The 22,823-nt window shown below is 43.9% G+C and overlaps 1 protein-coding gene across 1 annotated transcript in view; it reads right to left on the reverse strand.

The window, feature by feature from the left end:
- Nucleotides 1-1,223: 1,223 nt before the first annotated feature.
- The window catches only part of trpv4 (transient receptor potential cation channel, subfamily V, member 4), a 124,264-nt gene continuing 102,664 nt past the window's right edge, over nucleotides 1,224-22,823 (reverse strand). The window contains exons 8-16 of the mRNA XM_041202774.1: nucleotides 22,633-22,791; nucleotides 21,214-21,306; nucleotides 18,530-18,603; nucleotides 15,899-16,064; nucleotides 11,231-11,297; nucleotides 10,319-10,653; nucleotides 5,739-5,866; nucleotides 3,366-3,490; nucleotides 1,224-1,760 (exon numbers count right to left, since the gene is read on the reverse strand). Coding sequence (XP_041058708.1) covers nucleotides 1,600-1,760; nucleotides 3,366-3,490; nucleotides 5,739-5,866; nucleotides 10,319-10,653; nucleotides 11,231-11,297; nucleotides 15,899-16,064; nucleotides 18,530-18,603; nucleotides 21,214-21,306; nucleotides 22,633-22,791 — 1,308 coding nt within the window. The 3' untranslated portion in view covers nucleotides 1,224-1,599. The remainder of the gene's footprint in view (nucleotides 1,761-3,365; nucleotides 3,491-5,738; nucleotides 5,867-10,318; nucleotides 10,654-11,230; nucleotides 11,298-15,898; nucleotides 16,065-18,529; nucleotides 18,604-21,213; nucleotides 21,307-22,632; nucleotides 22,792-22,823) is intronic.

The raw sequence follows: 22,823 nt of genomic DNA on the forward strand, positions 1-22,823 counted from the left end.
ACCTGCACAGTGATATAAAGCCAGCCAGCTGGTTCACTTTGTCACATGAATTGATGCAGCTCCTTCAATAATTCTGGGGAGAGAACTAACTGCACTGGCACAGAACAATATGGATATTTCTGGCTTCATGTCAGCCATGACTCAGTTGGTAGCACTGCCATCTCTGAATCACAGGGTTCCGAGTTCAAGGTCCCACTCCTGGGCTTGAGTACAAAAATCAAGGCTGACACTCAAGCGCAGTATTGAAGGAACACCACACTGCTGAAGGTGCCATCTTTTGGATGAGATGCTAAAGTGAGGTCCAATCTGTCCACTCGGGTGGATGTAAAAGATCCCATGAGTCCTGTACAATACTTATCCTTCATTCAACAACTCAAAAAACAGTTTGTCTGGTCATTATTACATTACTGTTTCTGGGAGTTTACGGAGTGCAAATTGGCTGCTGCTTTCTCTACACTTCAATAAGTACTTCTTTGACTTTAAAGCACTTTGAAGTGTCTGGCAGTCCTGGAAAATGCTATATAAATGCAATTTATGTTATTTATTTTACGTCCCTACTCTATTTCTTAATACTGCAAGTGTAGAACTCATCTCTATTCCAGTACCATTGACAAGCCAAAAGTATAGTGACATTGGCACAAACTAGGATTAAGACAACTGTTCCTCAATCCCCTGGAGTGTGGAAGAAATTGCGTCACATTTTTGACACCAGGTTCAAATCCTTTCTAACTGCTCTATATCTGGCACAAGCCATCTCTTAAACAGAACATAGTCCATTCCCCAGCACTGAGATCCTGATGAAAGCCAGGTTCAATAAATGAAAAATAAAATCCATCGGCCCAAATAATTAAGAAACACAAAAGGCAGGAATCAAAAATTTTAAATATCAGGTCCTTACGCAACAGAACGTGAACTCCTGCTTCTCTCTCATCTCATTCTCACGTAACTACAGTAAATATTATTTTTGAATGATCTCTGCAATAGAGGAGGGGCCAAACTTAGAGTAAGTGTCTGACTAAAAGACGCCTTCAAAACCTGTCCCAGGCATTATAAAAACATACACCAGCAATTTTATCCAAAAATCCAGCTGAGACCCCAGGGTATCGGCTGAAATGTCTGTTGTTAGTGGAAACCGACGACCCCCCCTCCCCGACCTCCCCAGAGTTTCCTCTGTTCTTCTACCTAAGTTATGAAATCGGGGAACCCTTGTGGAAATTCTATCCCAAAAATTTAATATTTGCGCCGTTACCCTATTGTATGATAGATCGGTTTTGGGGTTGGGGTGGGGGTGGGCGGTGACATTTGATGTCTTTGGCCCCAGGAAGATGTTACTGCAGGAGAGCAGAGTGGAAAATAACATCACAACAGTCAAGAATGGGTAGTGAGTATCTCTGAGATAATCTGTTCTTACTGGCAACAGCTTTCTAGTGTCAAGCAACACTGAACTGTCATGAAATGTGTACGGATCCCTACAAGGGACAGTGTGCGTCTTGTAGCACTAACACTCAATAATAAACATTCCCCTGTAGGAACCTCTACTTGGTTTTGATTTGATTCTGGCTTTGTTAATTCACTTCCAGCATCTATCAAATACATAAATTAAATGTGTGTTTCATCCTTCTTCCGGTGGCTATAGAGCTGTGAATTGCCATATCCATATTTCCTTTCCATTGCGATGTGTTCCATTCCCACCACATAATCATCAGGACGGGAACTCTTGTTCAACTCCACAACTCGAGGAACCACAGTTGACCAGCGGTCTGCATGAATAGAAATTAGAACAGAAATAGAACAGATATAGGCATTTAGTAATTGAAGAGGCCAGGCAACAGCCTTACTGCCCACTCCAAATGTTCACCTTACAGGATAGAGAAGACTGATTTACTCAATGTTTCACCAACATTGAGCTTTAGGGTTAGCTATGGTTGAGAAATACAAGTTTCTTTTTTTTATTTTAAGCTTATGTTATTTTTAAGGTTTTTTTATGGTTAAGAGCACAAGTCCAAATTTTTATGGTTTGAATTTATCGTAAAAAGCATCTCAGATTCTGGGAAGTGCAATTTTGTTTTACTCATTCATGGGATGTGGGCTTGGCTGACTGGACCAGCATTTATTGCCCATCCCTAATTGCCCTTGCAAAGGTGGTGGTGAGCCACCTTCTTGAACCGCTGCAGTCCACGTGATTTTCATTTTTTTCATCTGATGTTCATCAGAATGTGTTTATGAATAAATTACAGCCTGGAATATTGAGTCAGATGAGGCAGATGGAGGGCTTTTCCTCCAGGTCTAGAGGTTTTGGCCTAGATTACTGGTGCATCTTTGACAGGGCAGGACAAGAATGTGCCAATGACCCAGGCTGATCTTCCAAAGTCAGGAATATTTTCAATGTTTCAGGTGGGCTGGATGGCATGGGTTGGAGACTGACAGGCTCTTTGTAGGTCAACAAACCATGAAACTCTTTAAAAACTTGTCATAGCTGTACAATAGAATGTCCTTGTGAAGAGCCTTGAGACGTTAAAGGAGCTATATAAAAGCAAGGTGTTACTGCTGTCCACAAGCTTTCTGCCCCATTAAAGTTGAAACAGCTCATGTGCTACCCTTAATGCTGGACACCTTGACCTTGAACAGAAAATCTAGGTCTTTGTTTTCATGTCAATTAAGTCATGAGCAGAGCATTACTCAATGTTAAGTTTGAAGTTTTAAAGGTTTTCTATAAACCCCTGGGCCCCTGGGAAATTATACCTTTAGCATAAGCTCATTTTCCAGATGGACAGTTAGGAGCAACAAGTGACTGCATGCAGTGAAATCTGTTTTAAAACAGACACTCCCAAAAAAGACTGACACTTATCGAGAGACCCAAAGAACTTGCGTGGTGAATAGATCGCTCTGAAACCACAGACGTTCACAACTTATGAACTATGGACAGTTTTCAATGCACCAAGCCCTTTTGCAAATTAAACATGGGACACAGTCCGTTGCAAAGCTGCTGTATCTGGAAATTAGACTGAGTCAGGAACACTTCCCTGAGCAGCTGGCTTCCTTTATGCCACCAAATTCTCATGAGGTCAGTGTGAAGTGGCAAGTTTTGTGGCTTTAGTGAAATGGGGAGCTGTATACACAGCATGCATAGAGACAGAGAAACCACCCAATCACTGGAAGTAAATGTTTTCACTGGTCTATCCCAGGGATAGATTGGGTTCTCTGCCACTATGAATGCTAGGAAAAGAACTCCCAATTCTACCAAGTTTTTTTTACCTTACCTAGTTCAGCTGTTGCCAGTCCCTAAGGTATCCATAATTTACAGGTTTCACTGCATTTGTTATATATGTGGTTCTCTTGTAAGCGTAAACATAATTGCAGCTCACCTCGGCGTAGTCGCCCCATGGTGTGGGTAAAACCAGCATCGTATTGGTAAGTGTCGTTCCTTCCTGGGTCTTCATTAATAATTCCAACATTTTGGTGCCAATGAGACCAGTTGACCTCATCCACCCTGGAATATACATGGAGAGAGCAGTGTCATGATTACTGCTGGCAGAGATGGGGATGGGTGAAAGCACAAGCGATCAAAGCAACAAAATGACCCCCTTATTTGAAGCTATCTTGTTATGTACAGACCTTGCTCAGTCAGTCAGTGTTTGTCACTGTGGAGCCCAGGCTGAGTGGTTGCCCAGTGCCACAATGTGAATAAACCCAAGGGGCAGGATTTTGCCTTTTGGTTTGGGGACCCCCCCCACATCAGGATCAAATGGGGGTCACAACCCCAAACCGTGAGGCAAACAGTCATGAGGTAGTGATTTTCCCCAGGTTGGTCAGTTAGTGGCCAGAGGGCAGGTCTGCCATTCAATTAGGGATGGCGGGCAGGCTCTTGAAACCGGAGAGGTAGGAGGCTGCAGCCTGCCATTGCAGGTAAGGGAGAGAGAGGTGCTTACATTAAAAAATTGAAAAATTAAAAATGCCACCATGGGTCAGTGCCCAAGGCTCAGGCAGCCTACAGGCTGACTCAGATTTTCCAATAAATTATAAAGATTTTCCTTTTCCCACCTATTTCCATTATTAAAAAAAAACCCACTAGAGCTATACCTTGAGTGCCCTACCATCCATTCTTAATTAGCACATTCGTTCAAATAATATCACCAACTTTAACTTTAACACCTATGTGTTCTATTGTACTATTGTCGTTGACATCTTTTGATGATCTGCTTCTATCACTGCTTGTTTGTCCCTACAACCACACCAACCCCCTCCACCTCTCTGTCTCTCTATCTCTCCGCCCCCCACACACACACCTTAAACCAGCTTATATTTCAGCTCTTTCCTGGACTCGAACTCAAGTTCTGTCGAAGGGTCATGAGGACTCGAAACGTCAACTCTTTTCTTCTCCGCCGATGCTGCCAGACCTGCTGAGTTTTTCCAGGTAATTCTGTTTTTGTTTTGGATTTCCAGCATCCGCAGTTTTTTTGTTTTTATCAGATTTTCTACTTGCCCTCTGACAATGGATCTTAATAGGCCAGTAAGTATCCTTAATCAGCTACCCACCATTTGGGGGCAGATAGCTCTTTGGCTACCTATACTGCCTGCAGTAAAATAGCTAACCAGCACACTGGCCGGCAGTGCAAATTTTCCCGTTCACCTACCTCCGTACTTACCCCAACATGAGGACAAAAATCTGTCCAATGACACAGAAGTTACAAAGAGATGCTTCCACTGCTGCCAAAATAGTCTCTATTTAATCTCTAATAGTAAATCATGACTGTGGTTCACATTTGGAAGATAAAGTCACCCTAAAAGTGATGATTTTAGCCTAGCATGTTGTACCAGTAGAACAATGTAAATGGTGTGTAAGATTACATTATTCCTAATAGTCTAGGTCAATTGCAACATTATTTGAATGAGGAAATCAGACACATTATTCAACCCAACTACTCAGAATTGATTTGAAGTTCCACCATATCTCACAAGTTCAGTCCTATTCATATTTGTAGTTCCCTTTGGATTAAAGTTTATATGAAACCTAAGATACCATCAACTACTCTCAATGAGCACAACTTTATGTGAAGTTTACAACAAAAGTCAGATAAAGATTGGTTAATGTTTCAGGTGGAAACGGTTCATCAGTTCCGACAAAGGATCTCCACCCAAATCTTAACCATGTCCTTCAGTTGCTGACATACTTTGCTGTATTTTCTGATTTTTATTTTTTGACAGCATGTCCTGTTTGAACAGCTTGGGTCCTATCTGGAGTATTGAGCTGGATGGTTAGTGGATAGTTGGATGTGCTTTTTTACCAACCCTTGGGGTGGTCAGATTTACAGCGGTTTATGGCAGGTGACTGACACCAAGAATTGCGATAAATCAGCCATGATGTCTCTGCACTCGCCACTGCAAATGGCCTGCATGTTCACAACAAATCTAGCTTAAGTATAAGTGAAAAGAGAAAAAGCTATTGTTGTTGACATCTTTTGATGATCTGCTTCTATCACTGCTTGTTTGTCCCTACAACCACATCCCCCCCTCCACTTCTCTCTCTCTCTCTCTCTCCCACCCCCCCCCACACACCTTAAACCAGCTTATATTTCAACTCTTTCTTGGACTCGAACTCAAGTTCTGTCGAAGGGTCATGAGGACTCGAAACGTCAACTCTTTTCTTCTCCGCCAATGATGCCAGACCTGCTGAGTTTTTCCAGGTAATTCTGTTTTTGTTTGAGAAAAAGAATACAGCAGTCTTATCTCTTTCTTACCGAAAGCACCATCTCCGGTCAGGAGTACCATCAGAATTGATTCCCACTGTAACCATCTCTCCTGAACGAAATGCTTTCCTTAGAAACACTGGGAACGATCTTTCGATATCCAGGATTGTTGTAGCCCACTGTTAATAGCAGTAAATATTAGATATTATTTCAACAATGATTTTTACGTGTTTTATTTCAAGTGTATCCAACTTCTTACAGCAGGAACAGAAAATGCTGGAAAAACTCAGCAAGTCTAACAGCATCTGTGGAGAGAAAAGTAGAGTTAACGTTTCGAGTCCATTTGATATTTCTTCTGAAGAAGAGTCACATGGAGTCGAACTGACTTTCTCTCCACAGATGCTGTTAGACCTGCTGAGTTTTTCCAGCATATTCTGTTTTGGATTCAGATTTCCAGCATCAGCAGTATTTTGCTTTTCTCTTATAGCAGGAGACTGGATCAATGTATCACAACAGTTGAGTGGCCACAAAGATCTACAACTCCTTCTCCACCTACACTTCTCCATCCTCCATTTCCGTCTCACTCTTTACTTCGATCTCCTTCTTTCCCTCCTTTTCACTTCTATTTCACTCCTCTTCTGTTTCTGCTTCTCACCTTCACTTCACTTCTCTCTCCTTCCCTCCCTCCTCCTTCACTTCACTTTCTCCCTCCATTTAATGCTCTTCCTCCTTTTTTAATTCATTGTCTCTTGCTTCCATTTCTTACTCAACTCTCTTTTCTGTTATCTCTCTAAACGAGTGGTGGTGGGGTGGGGGTGGGGTGGGGTGGGGGTAGGGTGAGGGTGGAGGTGGAGGGGGGTGTGGGGTGTGGTGTGGGAGAGTAGGCTGTGGAATTAGGGCTCCAGCAGCAAGCGAATGAGGGGCAGCAGCATCAGTGGCCATTGGGTTGGGCTTGGGGTGAAAGAAAGGACTTGTATTTATAAGTGTCTTTCATGCCAATGAAAAGTAGCGAATAACAGAATAGTGGTTATGTGACAGGACTGGTAATCCAGAGACCCAGACTAATGACCTGGAGACATGGGTTCAAATCCCTCCGCAGCATTTGGGGAATTTAAGTTCTATTAATTAAGTAAATCTGGGATAAAAACTAGTATCAGTAATAGTGGCCACAAAGCTACTAGGTTGTTGTAAAAACCCATCTGGCTCCCAAATGTTTTTTAGAGAAGGGAATCTGCCATCCTTATTCAGTCTGGCCTATATATAACTTCCGAACCACAGCAATATAGGTGACTCTTAACTGCCCTCTGAAATGACCCAGCAAGCCACTCAGTTGTCTCAAAAACAATTTTAGGGATGGACAATAAATGCTGACCTTGTCAGCAATGCCCACATTCCATGAATGAACAGAAAAAAACAACCGCAGGATGTGCCAAAATATTGTCATTGTTGTAGTACAGGAGATGGGAAGCTCTTGTCCCTACCGTGTCCCTGCAGTATGATGTTCTGAGAGTCTCTTGGCTGCTGGGATGGGGGGAAGAAGAGTGAGGGAGGTGGTGCTACAATCTGTCATAGGGAATATACCGGGTGATGGCATAGTCAGACTCAGCAGCCCAGTGTTAGCCTTTTTCTGCTTTTTTGTTCCCTCTTGTTGGTTAGCCCCAGTGTCAGATTCACTGGTTCCACCTTATCAGGTGCCAGATGCAGAAGATTAGTGCACAGTGTTGTATATTTCATATCTTGGATCTATGCAGAGATGACACTAGTTTCTATGGGTGGAATTTTCCCCTCCCATTGGCGGCAGACAGTGTTTGGCAGCGTGAGTGGACAATATGGCGAGAAGGCCAAAAGTCAGTTTTATGTCGTTGTGAAACCAGTTTGCAATCGTCTGCCCTGCATATCCCACCGTCCAAGGTCGGGAACTTAACTTTAATGCATTTGCATCTCATTATTGTCACTTTTTCCTGGCTGGCTTTCAGAGTGGTGCCATATCAAGGGCTCAAGTGTGAGTTGGGCCAGGGGGAGGAGGGTGCAAGACAGCACAGACTGATGGAAGTACACAAGCACATGCCAGGGGCTGGGGGCAAGTGCTTGGCTGGGGCGGGGGGGGCGGTGAGGAAAGCGGCCGCACACTTGGAAAAGCTTGTCAAAAGTGAGCATTCTTCCACAGCTGAGGCCATTCAGCAGCTTCATTGATATGTTTGGATTCAGGCCTCTGAAGCTTTTCTGCCCACTCAAGCAACGCAAAAGCACAAATGTACCACCAAATGCTCCAGAACTTTTCACCCCTCAGGCACAGACTGCAAATTAATGTGCGTTTTATGGGGCTGCAGAACAATTGGATGACTGGCAATGTCTTTATTCAGAGTTTGGACCAGTATCCATCATGGTTCACCCAAACAATGCAGCCTTGCAGTGCGGGTTAGGAGAATTCCTGCGCCCGAGCTGAGAGCACAGCGTGCAGTCCAGTGGCCGAAGCTGCCACCAGTCGGTCAAGTGGACTGGGGCGGAGTTGGGTTGGATTTCAGGCAGCCATGTTGTGCACTACACTCTGGCCATCCAAGTGATGGCCAGCACTCCCTGGCATGTGTGAAGGGGCCTTGAGACTCAGCCAGAGCCGAAGACTTAAGAGAGGTCCTTAGGACACATATGCTAACCGTCTCTCTCTTTGATCCTGCAGGAGGAGAACATCAGGATCATGGAGCCTGGTGATTTAGCGGTGTGCCTCATGGTTTACAGGGAGCAGAGAAGAAGTAGAAGAGAGCAGCGGAGGCACCTGGCTTGGCAAAGGGAGCAGCACCTCCCTCAAGAAGAAGGTGCAACAGGGCCTCCTGAAGACAGCGCTTGTTATTCTTGCAGGTGCCTGACAAGCAGTGTCACTGAAGACTGCAGATGTCCAGGGAACTGATCGGTCACATATGCCACCTGCTGCAGGATTTAGCGCCACAGGGACATGGAGGGCATCCACTGCCAGTGGCCATGCAAGTGACCACGGCACTCAATTTTTACACCAGTGGCTCCTTCCAGGGCTCCACAGGTGACCTCGGGATCTCACAAGCCTCCATGCACAATTACATCCAGGAGGTCACAGATGCCATCATCACAAAGGCACAGAACTTTGTGCATTTCAACCAGAATCAGGAAAGCCAGGAAGCAAGAGTGCTGGGGTTTGCGCAGATCTCTGGTTTTCCATAGGTGCAGGGTGCCAACAACTGCATTCATGTGGCACTTAGATCTCCTTGGCAACAAGCAGTCCTGTATGTGCACCACAACAGCTTCCACTCTCTGAATGTTCAGCTGCTCTGTGACCACCGCAAACGCATCCTAAAGGTCTGCACACAATTCCCAGGGAGCTTCCACGACTCCTACATCCTCAACAGGTCTCAGACCCCTGACATCTTCCAGGGTCCACAGAGGTTACAGGGTTAGCACCTTGGGCACAAGGACATAGCTGATGACTCCCCATATGGTGGCCTCAGACTGCAGCAGAGCGATGGTATAACAAGGCTCATGTCACGACCCGGACTTTTGTGGAGCAAACGACTGGCCTATTGAAAATGAGATTCCGTGCCTCGACACTGTGGTACAGTCCCCAGAGGGTGGCCTCTGACAATGGGCCTTAATAGGCCATTAACAAGTCAATTGGTTACCCACCTCTTGTGGACAGGTAGCCCTGCTAGCCCTCCCCTTTCCCACTTCTGGGGAAATGGCCCAGGGAGGGACGGAGCTGGGGAATCCACACACCGACTGGCGACACAAAATTCTGTGTCCACCTACCTCCCTGCCCACTCCTAATGGGGCCTAAAAATTCAGCCCTGGGTTTTTAGGCAAATATTTGCAATCAGAATATATAGCAAATAAAATTGACAGACAATGCTGTCTGAGTGTTGGAGAGTACCATCTGCTTTACACTCCAGGCAGATGCTCTCCTCTCCTTGAGATTTGTCTCAAGAACCTACAACACCGCTGATTCTGATCAGGAGAGATGATGTTGGGAATAGGGGGCTGGAGTCAGCTCTCTAATGTTTGCTGGAAGAGCCAGGAATGTTGTCTGGTTGTTTAATTCTGCCCCAACGGGAGGTACCACTCCATCAGGAGCTTAGGTATCTTATAGTTTTGAGAGGATAGTTGGGAGCAGCCATCACGGATTTCAAAAGGGACGATTTTGTTTGACAAACCTCAGCCACATGCAACCTCAAAATTCTTTCAGTTCATTTCAGACATGGTAGATGGCGCAAGTGCAGTGGATGTAGTGTACACGGACTTTCCAATAGCTGCTGGGCCTAGAACTGGGGGCCATTGTCACAAGATTGAATGCAAGAGATTAAGATCAGAGAGTGAGAGAAATCTCTTCACACAGAGATTTGAGACTCTGTGGGATTCACTTCCAGGCTTCGTGGAGGCAAGAACTATGTCAACATTCAAGATCAGGTTGATTAAATGAAAGAGGGAAAAAGGATGAGAGGATATGGGAACAGGTTGGATGGATAAAAGTGATTGGACATATTTGCTTGTGGAGAGAGTATATGCTGACAGAAATTGGTTGGGCCTGTTAAAACTTCTAATTATGATTACGAAATATTCAAATCCAGGGATTCAGCCATGCTTGCAACCTCGCCACCTCTCACTCCTACCTGCAATCTCCAGATTTGCTTGCTCTTCTTAGAGACTTGCCCCACAGTTTCACCCATCAAAGCGATTAACATGTTCAGCAGGAGCACAAAGGTTAGGATAATATAGGAGACCAGGAGGATGACGAAGACAATGGGGTACTTGGCACTGTTGATAACATCCAGGTCACCCATGCCGATGGTGAGTCGGAAAAGCTCCAGCAGGAACTTGCTGAACGATAAGTTGTCTCTGCAGATGGGATATGTTGAACTTGTGCAGTTCGGTGAGTCGGATGTTATATCGCAAGTTTGAAGTGTAATATCATCAGTGGGACAAGTCATCAACAGTGAGACCAGGGCTGGAACGGAAATTAGAGATATCACACCATTAAAATTCATGACATTTACTCATATTTAACTTACATTTAACAGCAGAGGAGTGCAAAACAATTCTGCGGTTCCATAAATTTGTTTGGAACTTTAATAAAGTGCTTTTTGAAGAAAGATCTGTATTTTTTTTCTCCCTTTTACTTCTATGCTTTCTTTTGCACTCATGCACATAAAATCAGTAAGATTGGGGTACCCTGCACCCACACATCTGCCAGTGTAAGCTGATCCTGGGAAGTGTGCAAGATAATCACAGGGTAATTATAGCTAACCACTGTGATCTCTTCCAGTACCACAGTTCAGATTGTGAACTTAACATGTGAGGAGTCATAAGCACAACATATGTTGAGGAGTCATACCACACCCCTTAACATTACTTCCTAGAGGTTTTATGTGTTTCATCATTTTGCACCCCATTTCCACCCATGGCAACCTCACCCCCCCCCCCCCCCCCCCCCACCTCCCCCCACAACCCCAACTTTCTTTTTAATTACTGTTATACCCTTGCCAATATCCACAGCAAGGTAATAGCGTTTTCATATTACAGACCTGACGTGAAGCCTATCATGAACAACACGTAAACCAGAAGGAACCGGAAAAGATCTTTAACCAGGATCTGCAAAGAGAACAGGACAGCTTGTCAGAAGATTGAAATGTCCTCTGGAATTGAAAAGATTAAATTACAATGGAACTGCATGGAACAAAGCCCAGATGGTCTCCTGTGTACCATTCTGTCGATGTGACTGCAGTTTCTGGAATTTACTACAGGTGTCAGCAGAGCTACAAAATCTTATAATGCTGAAAATCTTATAATGCTGAAAATCTTTTAATGCTGAAACAAGCAATTGAGGTTTGCCTGCATGACCGTTTTTCAAAGCTGGGATTGGAATCTTCTATACAAATCTCTTCTGAATGTGACTTTGATAAGCTTAATTTTCATTGGGGACGTATTGATTCTGTGCCAGACAAACAAAGCATTTTACAAGCAATTCAGTCTCTTTATCCTTCCTTTCTACAGACCCGCAATGGCCAAACTTTCACCTTCAGCTCTTCCCTCATGCCAAAGAGTTAATAATGCTCCAGTGGATGCTTTTTATGTTGAAGTATATCGCACACCGGCCCGCAAATCATCAGACTAAATCCTGAAACCTAAATCCTGCTCCATGTCTAAAGCACCAGCTACAGTTGCCAACTGTGCCCGGACATATTCCTGGAGCGCTATCTCATGCCCTCTTGCCTCCAACCGCCCTCTCCACACTCCTACTTAAAATCCTACTTTTCCTTTAACGCCCCTCTAACCTTTCTCCAGGGTTGATACAACTATTATCCGGGAGATTAACCTTTAGTTCCCGGAGACTCCAGGACAATGCTGGGGGGGTTGGCAACGCAGAACACTGCAAAGTGTGCCAGGCAGCACAGGATGACGCTGGGAGCTGAGTCATTAAGGTGGCAGAACCAATGTAAATGAGGACCGCTCCCCATAATGTGGCTGCAGCTGTTGGGCAGCACCCCAATACCCATGAACAACATTGAAGGAGATTTTAAATCAGAAGTTTTTATCATGGGCCCTGGTCTTGCAGTGAGGCCTGCCAGCCCACGTGAGCGTCCATCATTGTGCTTCATAATGCCAGTTTGGCACATGAACCAGGCCCCACCTTTACCCTCCCCTCCAAGAATTCCTTAAAAATGGAGGTGCCAGCAGCGGTTAATTTGTTCATGATGTCTCGCCTTGGTTCACTAAATGGATTGAGAGCAACTTTTTAATATTTTAATGAGTTAGCCTTGCATTATAGATGAAGTTATTTCATTTGGGCTCAGCGACAGGAGACTGTCATCCAGAACTATGGAGCCACGAAAGAATTATCAGTTATTATCAGCCCCCATGTCTAAATTGTATATTCTGCTTACGTTTACTGCTGCTGTTATATTTATTACTGGGTGTTGTCCTTCAGCAGTCATTTTATCATTGTTTTTATAAATTGCTTCTTAATTAACTTGTCCATTCATTTTGGCAGAATAAACTGTGATCTCAGATTCAGGCCTGGTATGTTACCTCTCCGCTACCCTCCACATGTTTATTCTGCTGTGACCTACGTGATAAATGAGGAGTTGGGGATCCTCCCCTCACCCCCCACCCCTGCCCTCACCTCCACCGATCACATCAGTTTCACTATTTGAACAAAGCTGATGTGCAAGGTATTTGTCAAATCAGACACGCTTCCAAATGCCTCCACTCTAATTTTCTTTTATTTATTCACAGGATGTAGGCGTCACTGGCTGGGTCAGCATTTATTGCCTATCCCTAATTGCCCGAGAAGGTGGTGCTGAGCTGCCTTCTTGAACCACTGCTGTCCATGTGGTGTAGGGACACCCATAGTGCTGTTAGGGAGGGAGTTCCAGGATTTTGACCCAGCGACAGTGCAGGATCGGCGATATATTTCCAAGTCTGGATGGTGAGTGACTTGGAGGGGAACTTCTAGGTGGTGGTGTTCCCATCTATCTGCTGCTGCTGTTGTTCTTCTAGATGGTAGTGGTCATGGGTTTGGAAGGTGCTGTCAAAGCAGCCTTGGTGAATTCCTGCAGTACATCTTGTAGATGGTACACACTGCTGCTACTGTGCGTGGTGGAGGGAGTGAATGTTTGTGGATATGATGAAAATCAAGCGGGCTGCTTTGTCCTGGGCAATGTCAAGCTCCTTGAGTGCTGTGGGAGCTGCACTCATCCGGACAATTGGACAGTATTCCATCAACCTCCTGACTTGTGCCTTGTGAGATGGTGGACGGGCTTTGGGGGGGTCAGGAGGTGAGTTACTCGTCGCACGATTCCTGGCCTCTAATGTGATATGGTTGGATTTTAACTGCCAACTGAAATGGCCTAGCAAACCACTCCATTCAAGGGCAGTTAGGGACGGGCAACAAATGCTGGCCTTGCAAGCGACACCCACACCTCACGAAAGAATAAATTTAAAAATCTCTCCAGCACAACCCTCATTCAACCTCCCTTTATGGTGAGGAACAGTTAAATAATCTTTTATACGGTGGCGTCAGAAGAATTTTTACCCCTTGAGCAGTTAAGGAGGCGAGCAAAAATATTGATTTCTGTATGTCTGAGATTGAACGTACTTTGTGAATATCAAGAGTATTGAATATTAAGCGCATTGAGGCGACTCTGAGAGCAACGTGCTGTATGAAGGAAAGTTGAATTCTGTTGCACTTTATTGAATTTTTCAATTTGAAATGTTTTGACCTCAGGCTGTAGGTAATGTACTTTTACAAATTTTATCAATAAAGTATATTTCTGGGGGAAAAATGTTGATTTCAGATATCAGGAATCTAAATTATGGGAAACAGTAAAGGAACATAAGAACAGGGGCAGACCATTCAGCCCATCGAGCTTATTTATTACGAAGAGAGTTGAATACAAAAGTAGGGAGGTTATGCTTCAGTCATACAGGCACCAGCGAGATCACATTTGAGGCAGGATTTTCTCCTCGTCGGGCAGGTGCGGTGGACGGGTCCGGGAGCAGCTGCAAAACAGTCCACCGCCCGCGATCGGATAACGGACAGCCAGCATGAAATGCGCACTGAGAGTCTCAGCGCTGCCGGGGTTGGGGCGGGAGGAATGCCAGCGCTGAAGTTTGCACATACGCGGGGGTGTAATCACTGAAAGCTCCCTGAAGGCACAGAGCTGCATCAGGGAGCTGAACGATTTGAAAATGAATAAAGACGAACCTACAATTAATATAAACAGGTCCCCGCACATGATTCAGTCACATGAAGAGGGACATGTTAAGGCTGAGTTTAAAATTTTTAAATTTTTTTTTAATTCATTGTTGGAAAACTCATCCACGGACGGGGTGAGGTTTCACTAAAAATGCAAAAGGCGCCTGGACTATTCGCCTACCTGCTAACCGTAAGGTTGGACGGGCAGCAAAAAATTCTGCTTAATTAGCTGCTCAAGGGCCTTAATAAGGCCTCTTAATTGTCAGCGAGTGCGCTGCCGACTCTCGCGCTGACTGAAATTTGGCGCAAGTGCGCAATGACGTCGGGACACTCGCCCATCATCATCGTGCGCTATTTCGTGCTTGAGCTTGTCAGGCACACACCCACATGCCAAACTGAAAATCCTGGATTTGGAGCGCTGTGTACAGTATTGGTCACCTTATTTAAGGAAGGACATAGAGGCGTTGGAAGCAATTCAGAGAAAGTTTACCAGACTGATACCTGGAATGGGTGGGTTGTGTTATGAGGAAAGGTTGGACACACTAGGCTTGTATCCACTGGAGTTTAGAAGAGTAAGCAGCGGCTTGATTGAAACATATAAGATTCTGAGGGATCTTGACAGGGCAGATGTGGAGAGGATGTTTCCTCTTGTGCAAAAATCTAGAACTAGAGGTCACTGTTTAAAAATTAGGCTTCGCCCATTTAAAACAGGGAATGAGGCGAAATTTTTTCACTCAGAGGGCCATGAGTTTTTCGAACTCTCTTCCTGAAAAGGTGGTGGAAGCAGAATCTTTGAATATTTTTAAGGCAGAGGTGGATAGATTCTTGCTAAGCAAGGGGGGGGGTGATAGGTTATCAGGGGTAGACAGGATGCAGATTTCAGGTTACTATCAAATCAGCCATGACCTTATTCAATGACAGAGCAGGCTCGAGGGCTGAATTACCTACTCCTGCTCCTTGTTCTTATGTTCGTATGTATTCCGTTATTTAATTAGATCATGGCTGATTTATATCTTAACTCCATTTAGCCGCCTTGTTTTCATATTCCTTACTACCCTTTGCCTAACAAAAAGAAACTATCATTCGCAGTGTTGATGTTTTCAATTGACTCAACCACAACAGCTTTTTACAGGGGGACAGGGTTCCAAAATTCCACTCCTCTTTGAGTGCTGCACTCCTGCACATCACGCCCGAATGGCCTAACTCCAATTGGATACTGCAAGATGATGCCATGGAACTTTTCAAGACTGTGACAAGATAACAAGTTAATAATTAAGAAGTTTGGAGTAAGCTGAGGCGTTATTTCTTACACAAAGGATGGAAGATTGATACGATTTGGTAGCTGGTGAAGTGGACAACAGAAGCATGTTCAAGGGAAGATTGGATATCTTTGTGGAAAGCAACAGGTTGGGTCAAAAGGATTAGCTTATCAGGTCTACTGGTCTTTTCCCAGAAAATGTGCACGCTCCAAAGTTTTTTAGATCACTAAACCCACCTTCTGTATCATGATGCTGTAGGTCCCTGTTAGCTTCAGGCCTCTGGTGAAGTACAGTGTGTTTATCCAGCCTAAGACCAGAGCAAACACCATTACAGCAAGATAGGACTCCTCACCAGCCAAGTACAGTCCCGCCGACACCAACACCAGGATGGAATAAATAAAACTGCAACACAGGAGCACCACAATGTTTTGGTCAACAGAAGGATAAATGTAACTCCATTGATAGATTGAATAACGGCCTACACTCTCAGAACCATTCTTTTATGGATGGGTGAACTGAGAGATGAGATCTCAGAAGCTCTCCCACTTCTATGTGTTTCTCTCGCTATATATCCCAATACTGCAGGAGTGTGATTGAGCAATATGTGACCCCTGAGCTCTGACTTTTGACCCTGAAAGGCAGTTTTGTTTGAATTTGTGGTTCTTATGTGTTAGCTTGTCTTGTTTGAATTTGTGGGGTTAGTAATATGAGAAGTATTGTTTATAGCACTCATTCACGGGTGAATTCTAAAACTGCTGATCTGTTAGTACCAGCAGCTTAACATAAAAGTGAATTAACCGGAACATGGATGAAATGAAGCTCCCAAAAATCCACGTTGCATATCAATATTGCCCAAGAAGACAAAGCTTGAGCACCCTTGCAATATTATATCCCTCCCAATTCTGTATCCCAATCATGCATCTCTGCACATTATTACTTAGTGACCTATGTTGTCCACCTTAGCCCAACTTTCTGTTTGGTCCATTTTCAGCAAGCCGGGGTAGCAAACTACACAGGTTCTCATTTAGCAGTGGTCCCTCCCTGGCTGTTTTCTGGGCTGCCAGGACAAATGGGGCAAAAGGTAAACACATGCCCTCGTCATTTTCACTCTTCAAATGCTGGAAGCAGGGCAGGTTGCTATGAAGACACCAACAGAAGGAGCTCTTTACATTGTCAAGCATTGCTGTGCCCCATGCCCAATCAGTAAAAGGAAGCATATTTATGCAAATTTTTTTAAGGCAACTCTCTGGCATCTTTATCGCCTGTAACAGCAATACCACCCCTCACCATCCACCCAACCACTTCCACCACCCCCTCCACCCCACTCCCACCTTCACCCACCACTTCCTGAAGCCTGAAGAAACTACAATACCCCAGGATCATGCAACATTCCCTGGTGGAGGCCACCAAATCCATTGGGTAAATAACTGACCTAGCAGAGCCTATCAGGGTTATGCAAATCTGTGGCATCCTCCAGTCAAGGTGGACGTGAAAAGCCTGGGGCTGTATCTCTTCAAATATTGGGCCTTTGAGCAACCTTAAAGGTATTAACTGTGAATTGATTCTGTCTGTATATTTCCATATTGGTAAGCCTTCCATACTACAAGCACCCAACATCATTCCAGTTTACATCCTCAAGATTATCTCTTGATTCTCCCAACCTCTTGTCCTCTCGGTATCTAAGAGCATAAGACTATAAGAAATTAGAGGAATAGGCCATACGGCCCCTTGAACCTACTCAGGCACTCAATAAGAGCTTGACTGAACTGCTACCTCAACTCACTTTCCTGCCCTATTCTCATAACCCTTGATTCCCTTTGTCCCAAGAACCTATCATTTCAGTCTTGAATATACTCAATGACTGAGCATCCACAGCTCTCTGCAATAGAAAATTTCAAAGATGCACAAACCTCTCAGTGAAGAAATTTCTCCTTATCTAAATCCTAAATGGCCAACTCATTAACCTGAAACTATTACCACCTAATTCTAGACTCCCCAACCAGGGGAAACAGCCTCTCAGCAGCTATCCTTTCAAGCCCTCTAAGAATCTTATGTGTTTCAATGAGATCATCTCACATTCTTCAAAACCTGAGAGAATACAGGTCCATTCGACATAATCTCTCCTCATAATTCAGACCTCTTATCCCAGGAATCAATCTGGTGAAACCTTAGGTAAGCTGACTAAAACTGTACACCAGTACCCCAGGTGTCTCCCATCAAAGCCCTATATCATTGCACCAAGATTTCTTTACTCTTAACACTGCAACCCCTTGCAATTAAGTACCTCCTGTGCTATAAGGTATGTTGTACTATCTCTCTAAGTCTCACCCTTAACAACAGTTGTCTGGAACAATATGATTCTAATGGTTTTACATTAAGAAATTTGCGTACACAAGGAGATAGCATTGAACAAGATCAGAACCTTCCTGCTTCTGTGCAAGTTCAAATATCCATAAACTTGTCTTCTGTAGTGAAGAAGTTGGTTCTGCTGTTATGTATCCAAGGGTGTATTTGCTTGTGGGCAGATTTGAAACAACATAACTTTTGGTCGGTACATTCAATAGTTTGACTGAGTAGGGATTAATTTGAAGGGATGGTCCCACTGTAAACATTACATAATTCCTTCCGAAAGTCATGTGTTGAATTTCAGGCTTTGATTTATAACACAAATAAATACAGTTCTCTCTGTAGTAGAACAAAGCACTGTAAAATCTTTTATATGGGTCACAGCTTTATGGGACATCACCCGTAAATTGTATGTAAGACAGTAAATGACATTCTGGCAAAATTAATAGACTTTTTCACAAAGTGAGCACTTTAAAATCTGAATTTTAAGTTAACTTTTGAGGAAACAATGAAGGCCTTACTAAAGCAACTGGAAAGATCCATCAATGAACATGGAATTCACTCCCGGACATTTCTTCAGGAACAAATCCTTCACCTTTGGAATGGAAAAAAGATTTTATTTAGTTTTTTTCATACAAGCAGCGTAATTAATACATTTTTTCTATCTCTTCTTTGTTGTTAGATCCCCCTATACCACTTGAATTCTCCTCCTGAACTCCCGGCATTGCTACTCTAATACAGAGAGAATAGTGCTGGGGCTGGGGAAGGGGGCAAATTGATATACCTTCTGATTTTCACTTTCCCCCACTCATCCCTCCTCAGCAGTTTATCTCTAGTTGGTACCTCCCCACAGCAGCACATCTATAGTTAGACTCCGTCTGTTCTAATTGGACCAAGAGGGGTGGCACTGAATTGCCCCAGTGTCATAATGCCCACCTAATGAATGTGTTTTTTGAAGGGCTTCAGTAATACATTAACATAACATCTGAACCATTTAAGATGCTTAAAATAAAGCCACCAATTAAAAGAATTGAAACATATGAAGTCCGATTTCAACAGAGAAAAATAGAAACTTTTAAAATTAAATCACAAAATTGTTGTGCCTGTCTATTAGACACTTCCCTTGCTGTCCACTAGTCGCAGAAGGCTCCAAGTGAACCAGTCGACAATGCATGCTCCCTCAAGAGCCTCCCGGGTATCGACTAGACCATAGAAGAGAGACAAGCACTCAGAGCAACTGCAACCCTCCCCCCGCCACTGCACCTAGACTATGATCACTCTGGAATCAGACTGGGATCTTGGAGGATCAAACTGCTTTCTCCACGCCGCTCTTTAAAACCCACCGTTAGCGCTCCCCTGTTGGGGTCAGTAACCCCAGGTCTCCAGTGGGTTTGCTAATATTAACTATGGTGTTGGAGGGGCTACAATTGTTTGTAGGAATTATCAGCCAGGCTATCACATCTAACAACTCTTGTTGGAAAATACACGTGCAGTTTTTGAGTAAGATCTGACTTGGTCAGTAAGTTGCTACAGATTCACCGTTGAGTCCATGCATGGACACATGAACAAGAGAGTTAGAAAGCTGGCAGAGCCTGGGGCATCCTGTCCCAGTCTGGTTCAGCAAATTACAGGAAGGGAGGATACTGGAGGAACAACGTCATTATCTACCCCTCCCTCTTTTAAACTTTGAACATCTCAACAGCCTCATTGATCCAATAGCTCTCAAATCGCTGCTTCTATGTTTCAAAGCCAATAAATTAACACATTTATATTAAAACAAACAAATATTCTTCAACAAATATTGTTAGAAAGGTCCTGTGGTTGCTTCTATTTTCTCATCTTTACTTCATAATATTCAGCGTTATATGTTTAGAATAAAGTCATTGATGAAGGTGTTATAGAAAAGTTGTGATATATTTATAAATGTATATTTTCAAAGCTGTGAAAGAATTTCAGTTCCGTGCATTGACAGGAAATGGCTCTATTTCTCCTGCTTCAGGGAAGTCCTGAGTGGGGGCAACCTTCAAAACTGAACTAAGAAGTCCCAGGTTAGATCATCTCAGCTAAAATTTCATGTCATTGGCCCCATCTCTCCTGGATTTAAGGAGAGGCAAAATTATTCCTAGATTCCTCCTCTTAAAAACCCCAGTTGCAAAGTGCATGCAAGTGGATGATGCGCTCAGCCTGTGGATCCATACGCCAGTGTTTTCCCACTCTATCTCAAGGGGAGGGGTTAAGACTGAAGAACAAAATAACTCCATCAGGTGAGGTGGTATGTGATCTTCATTCATTAGGTGCATCAGCCCCTGCATCAACAGAGAGTGAACCTTTTCTCCTTCTCTCTCCCAATCTCACCAGGGTCAAAGGGATGCCAGGACAAGGAGAGGGCAACTGGAGACCAGGTTATTTCCTGACCAAGCATGATGAGAATCCAAATGCCAGGTCACCCCAGCCTGGTCTTGCATGGCTCCCAGGGATTAGTTATGGAGCTGGAGCACCAAAGGCCTGGGAGCAGGTCTGATTTCCCATCCCGTTGGCCAAGATATGGCCTAGCGATCTGAAACACAAAATAGTAAAACCATCTCCATAAACTGAACAGTATCTTGGTTTTTATGCTTGTTAATAGGGTAAGATTCTCTCTTTCTTCCACTATTTCGCTCTTTTCCCTATCTTCCCTTCATCACAAACCATTCAAAGTTGAGAAATGGTACAGCTTCCTCACACACCTTTGTCAATGCCCCCTTGAAGTCAGTCACTAATAGGCATATGGGTCAATCTGTCAGGATTATTCACCCTCCAATTTTCCCTACCCACCTGTTGAGCAAGTATAGGTTTTCACTCAGCACTCCACACAATAGTGCAATATGTCATTTTAGGGATAAGCAGTCACATTCATGTTCCCTCTGCCCTGCAGGTCATTGCAATGACACTCTAGGGCACTATGCCCACCCTGACATGAAATGATGAACAATTAAAGCCAACCATAACAACAACATTATAATAAAAGCAATAAAAACAGAAAATACTGGAAAAACTTAGCAGGTCTGGCAGCATCTGTGGAAGAGAAACAGAGTTAACATTTCAAGTCCAATATGACATAAAAACAACAGTGTTTGGAAGACCAAAATCATGGTCCTTGCCCATTGAGTTTAACTCATCCCTTTAATGGTGCTGAGTTGTTGACAAATTATTTTTCTCTGCTTACGTTTGTGAAGAAAAAGAAGATGGCGGTGACGACAGTGATAATTTCTCCAGCCATTCGTAGGTAATCAACTGTTGTATTGTACGGGTAAGGAGGCTGCAAGAGATTTGAAGGAGAGAATCATTAATGAAGCTACAGTGAGTGATGGAGCAGGGCTCCAGCCTGAAACAGGAGCTGAGAGGTAGTTAAAGGATGAAGCAAGAACTGTGTGTTATATCTTCTTTCTCTTCATTTTTTTCCCCTTTATCTGCTGTGCCAACTAACCACAGTTAATACGATGGCCACACATCCTCAGCCAGTGTGTGAAACCAGATCCAGAGGGTGGGCCCAATCTTTCCAGGATGGCTCATCCTCTGATTCCCCCCTCTGGGGGGGATCCCCCTGTGGAAAGTCCCTTGTGGAGTGGCACACCTGACACTGCAGTACTGCTGCTGTAATGTAAGGGTAAATGAGGTGGAAAGTGCAGCTATTAGTCCCGGAGTCACTAACGCAAAATTTTAACATTTATTTTGAACCTTTATCAAAGAGGAAACAAAATTTGTCCTCATATTACTTATAAGCGCGGACATCCCTTTAAGTTTGAGCTGTTGGCTATATTTTACACATTCCCTTTATCAGCCTTGCTATCTGCATTAAGGCAAAGCTACACGGGCAGTGATGAATGATTGTTCAGATAGGATGGCTGCAGGGAATTGCAGGCGGTCAGCTCAAAGTGCTGTTAGCTCACTTTGCACCAACAGCCAAGCAGCAAGACCTAAGTTCAGCCTGCAGCATAGCATCAGCTCTTTAATAACATGGAACAGTAAGATGTCAAGTTCAATTCACACCCTGCTCACTTCCTGGTCCGGACAGTGAATAAACAACTAAACGTTCAGTGGAAGCTGTGAAGATTCCCCATAAGGGGAGAGGAGGGAAAACACAGATGGATATATCCCTGGATCTTGTCCCTGTTAGTGGCCAGTCAACCTGTCCATATATAATATAATAATATATGGGGTCCAGGGGGATCATAGAGCACAGAAGGATGCCATTCAGCCCATCATGCCTGTACTGACTCTTTGAAAGAGTAGTTCCACTTTCCCCATCACACTGCAAATGTTTCCTTTTGAAACATATATCTGATTCTCTTTTGAATCTGCTTCCACCAGCCTTTCAGGCTGCACATTCCAGATCCAAGATAAATAGATCCACAGGGAAACAAGAGACATTATTTACAGAAGACAATGTTTCCTCTTAGACATGCAGCGCTCCAAAAGTTCCCAGCAGAAGTCGGCCCCTTTAAGTTACCACGTGTGTACGTTGGCGCAAAAAGATTTAAAGGGCCTGCGCACAATGAATTAGCCGCTCACTCCTAGAAAAATTAGAGTGTATCTTGGAACAGACAGGTCATTAATTGTTAGACAAGCTCCAGCTCACACTTACTTTGCCTTCCGATGGTCTGTAATATGCAATGAGGGTAAATATTACCATGGCTGTAATATAAGAGATAACGCTGAGGTAGAAGGACACAGCTGCAAATTTCTTCCACTTATCGCGAAATAATTCATTAATGGGTTCCACAGCTAACATTTCATAACGATTCTACAAAAGAAATTCAAGACAAGAACAACAGC

Source organism: Carcharodon carcharias, chromosome 13, assembly GCF_017639515.1.
Source record: "Carcharodon carcharias isolate sCarCar2 chromosome 13, sCarCar2.pri, whole genome shotgun sequence".
Taxonomy (NCBI): domain Eukaryota; kingdom Metazoa; phylum Chordata; class Chondrichthyes; order Lamniformes; family Lamnidae; genus Carcharodon; species Carcharodon carcharias.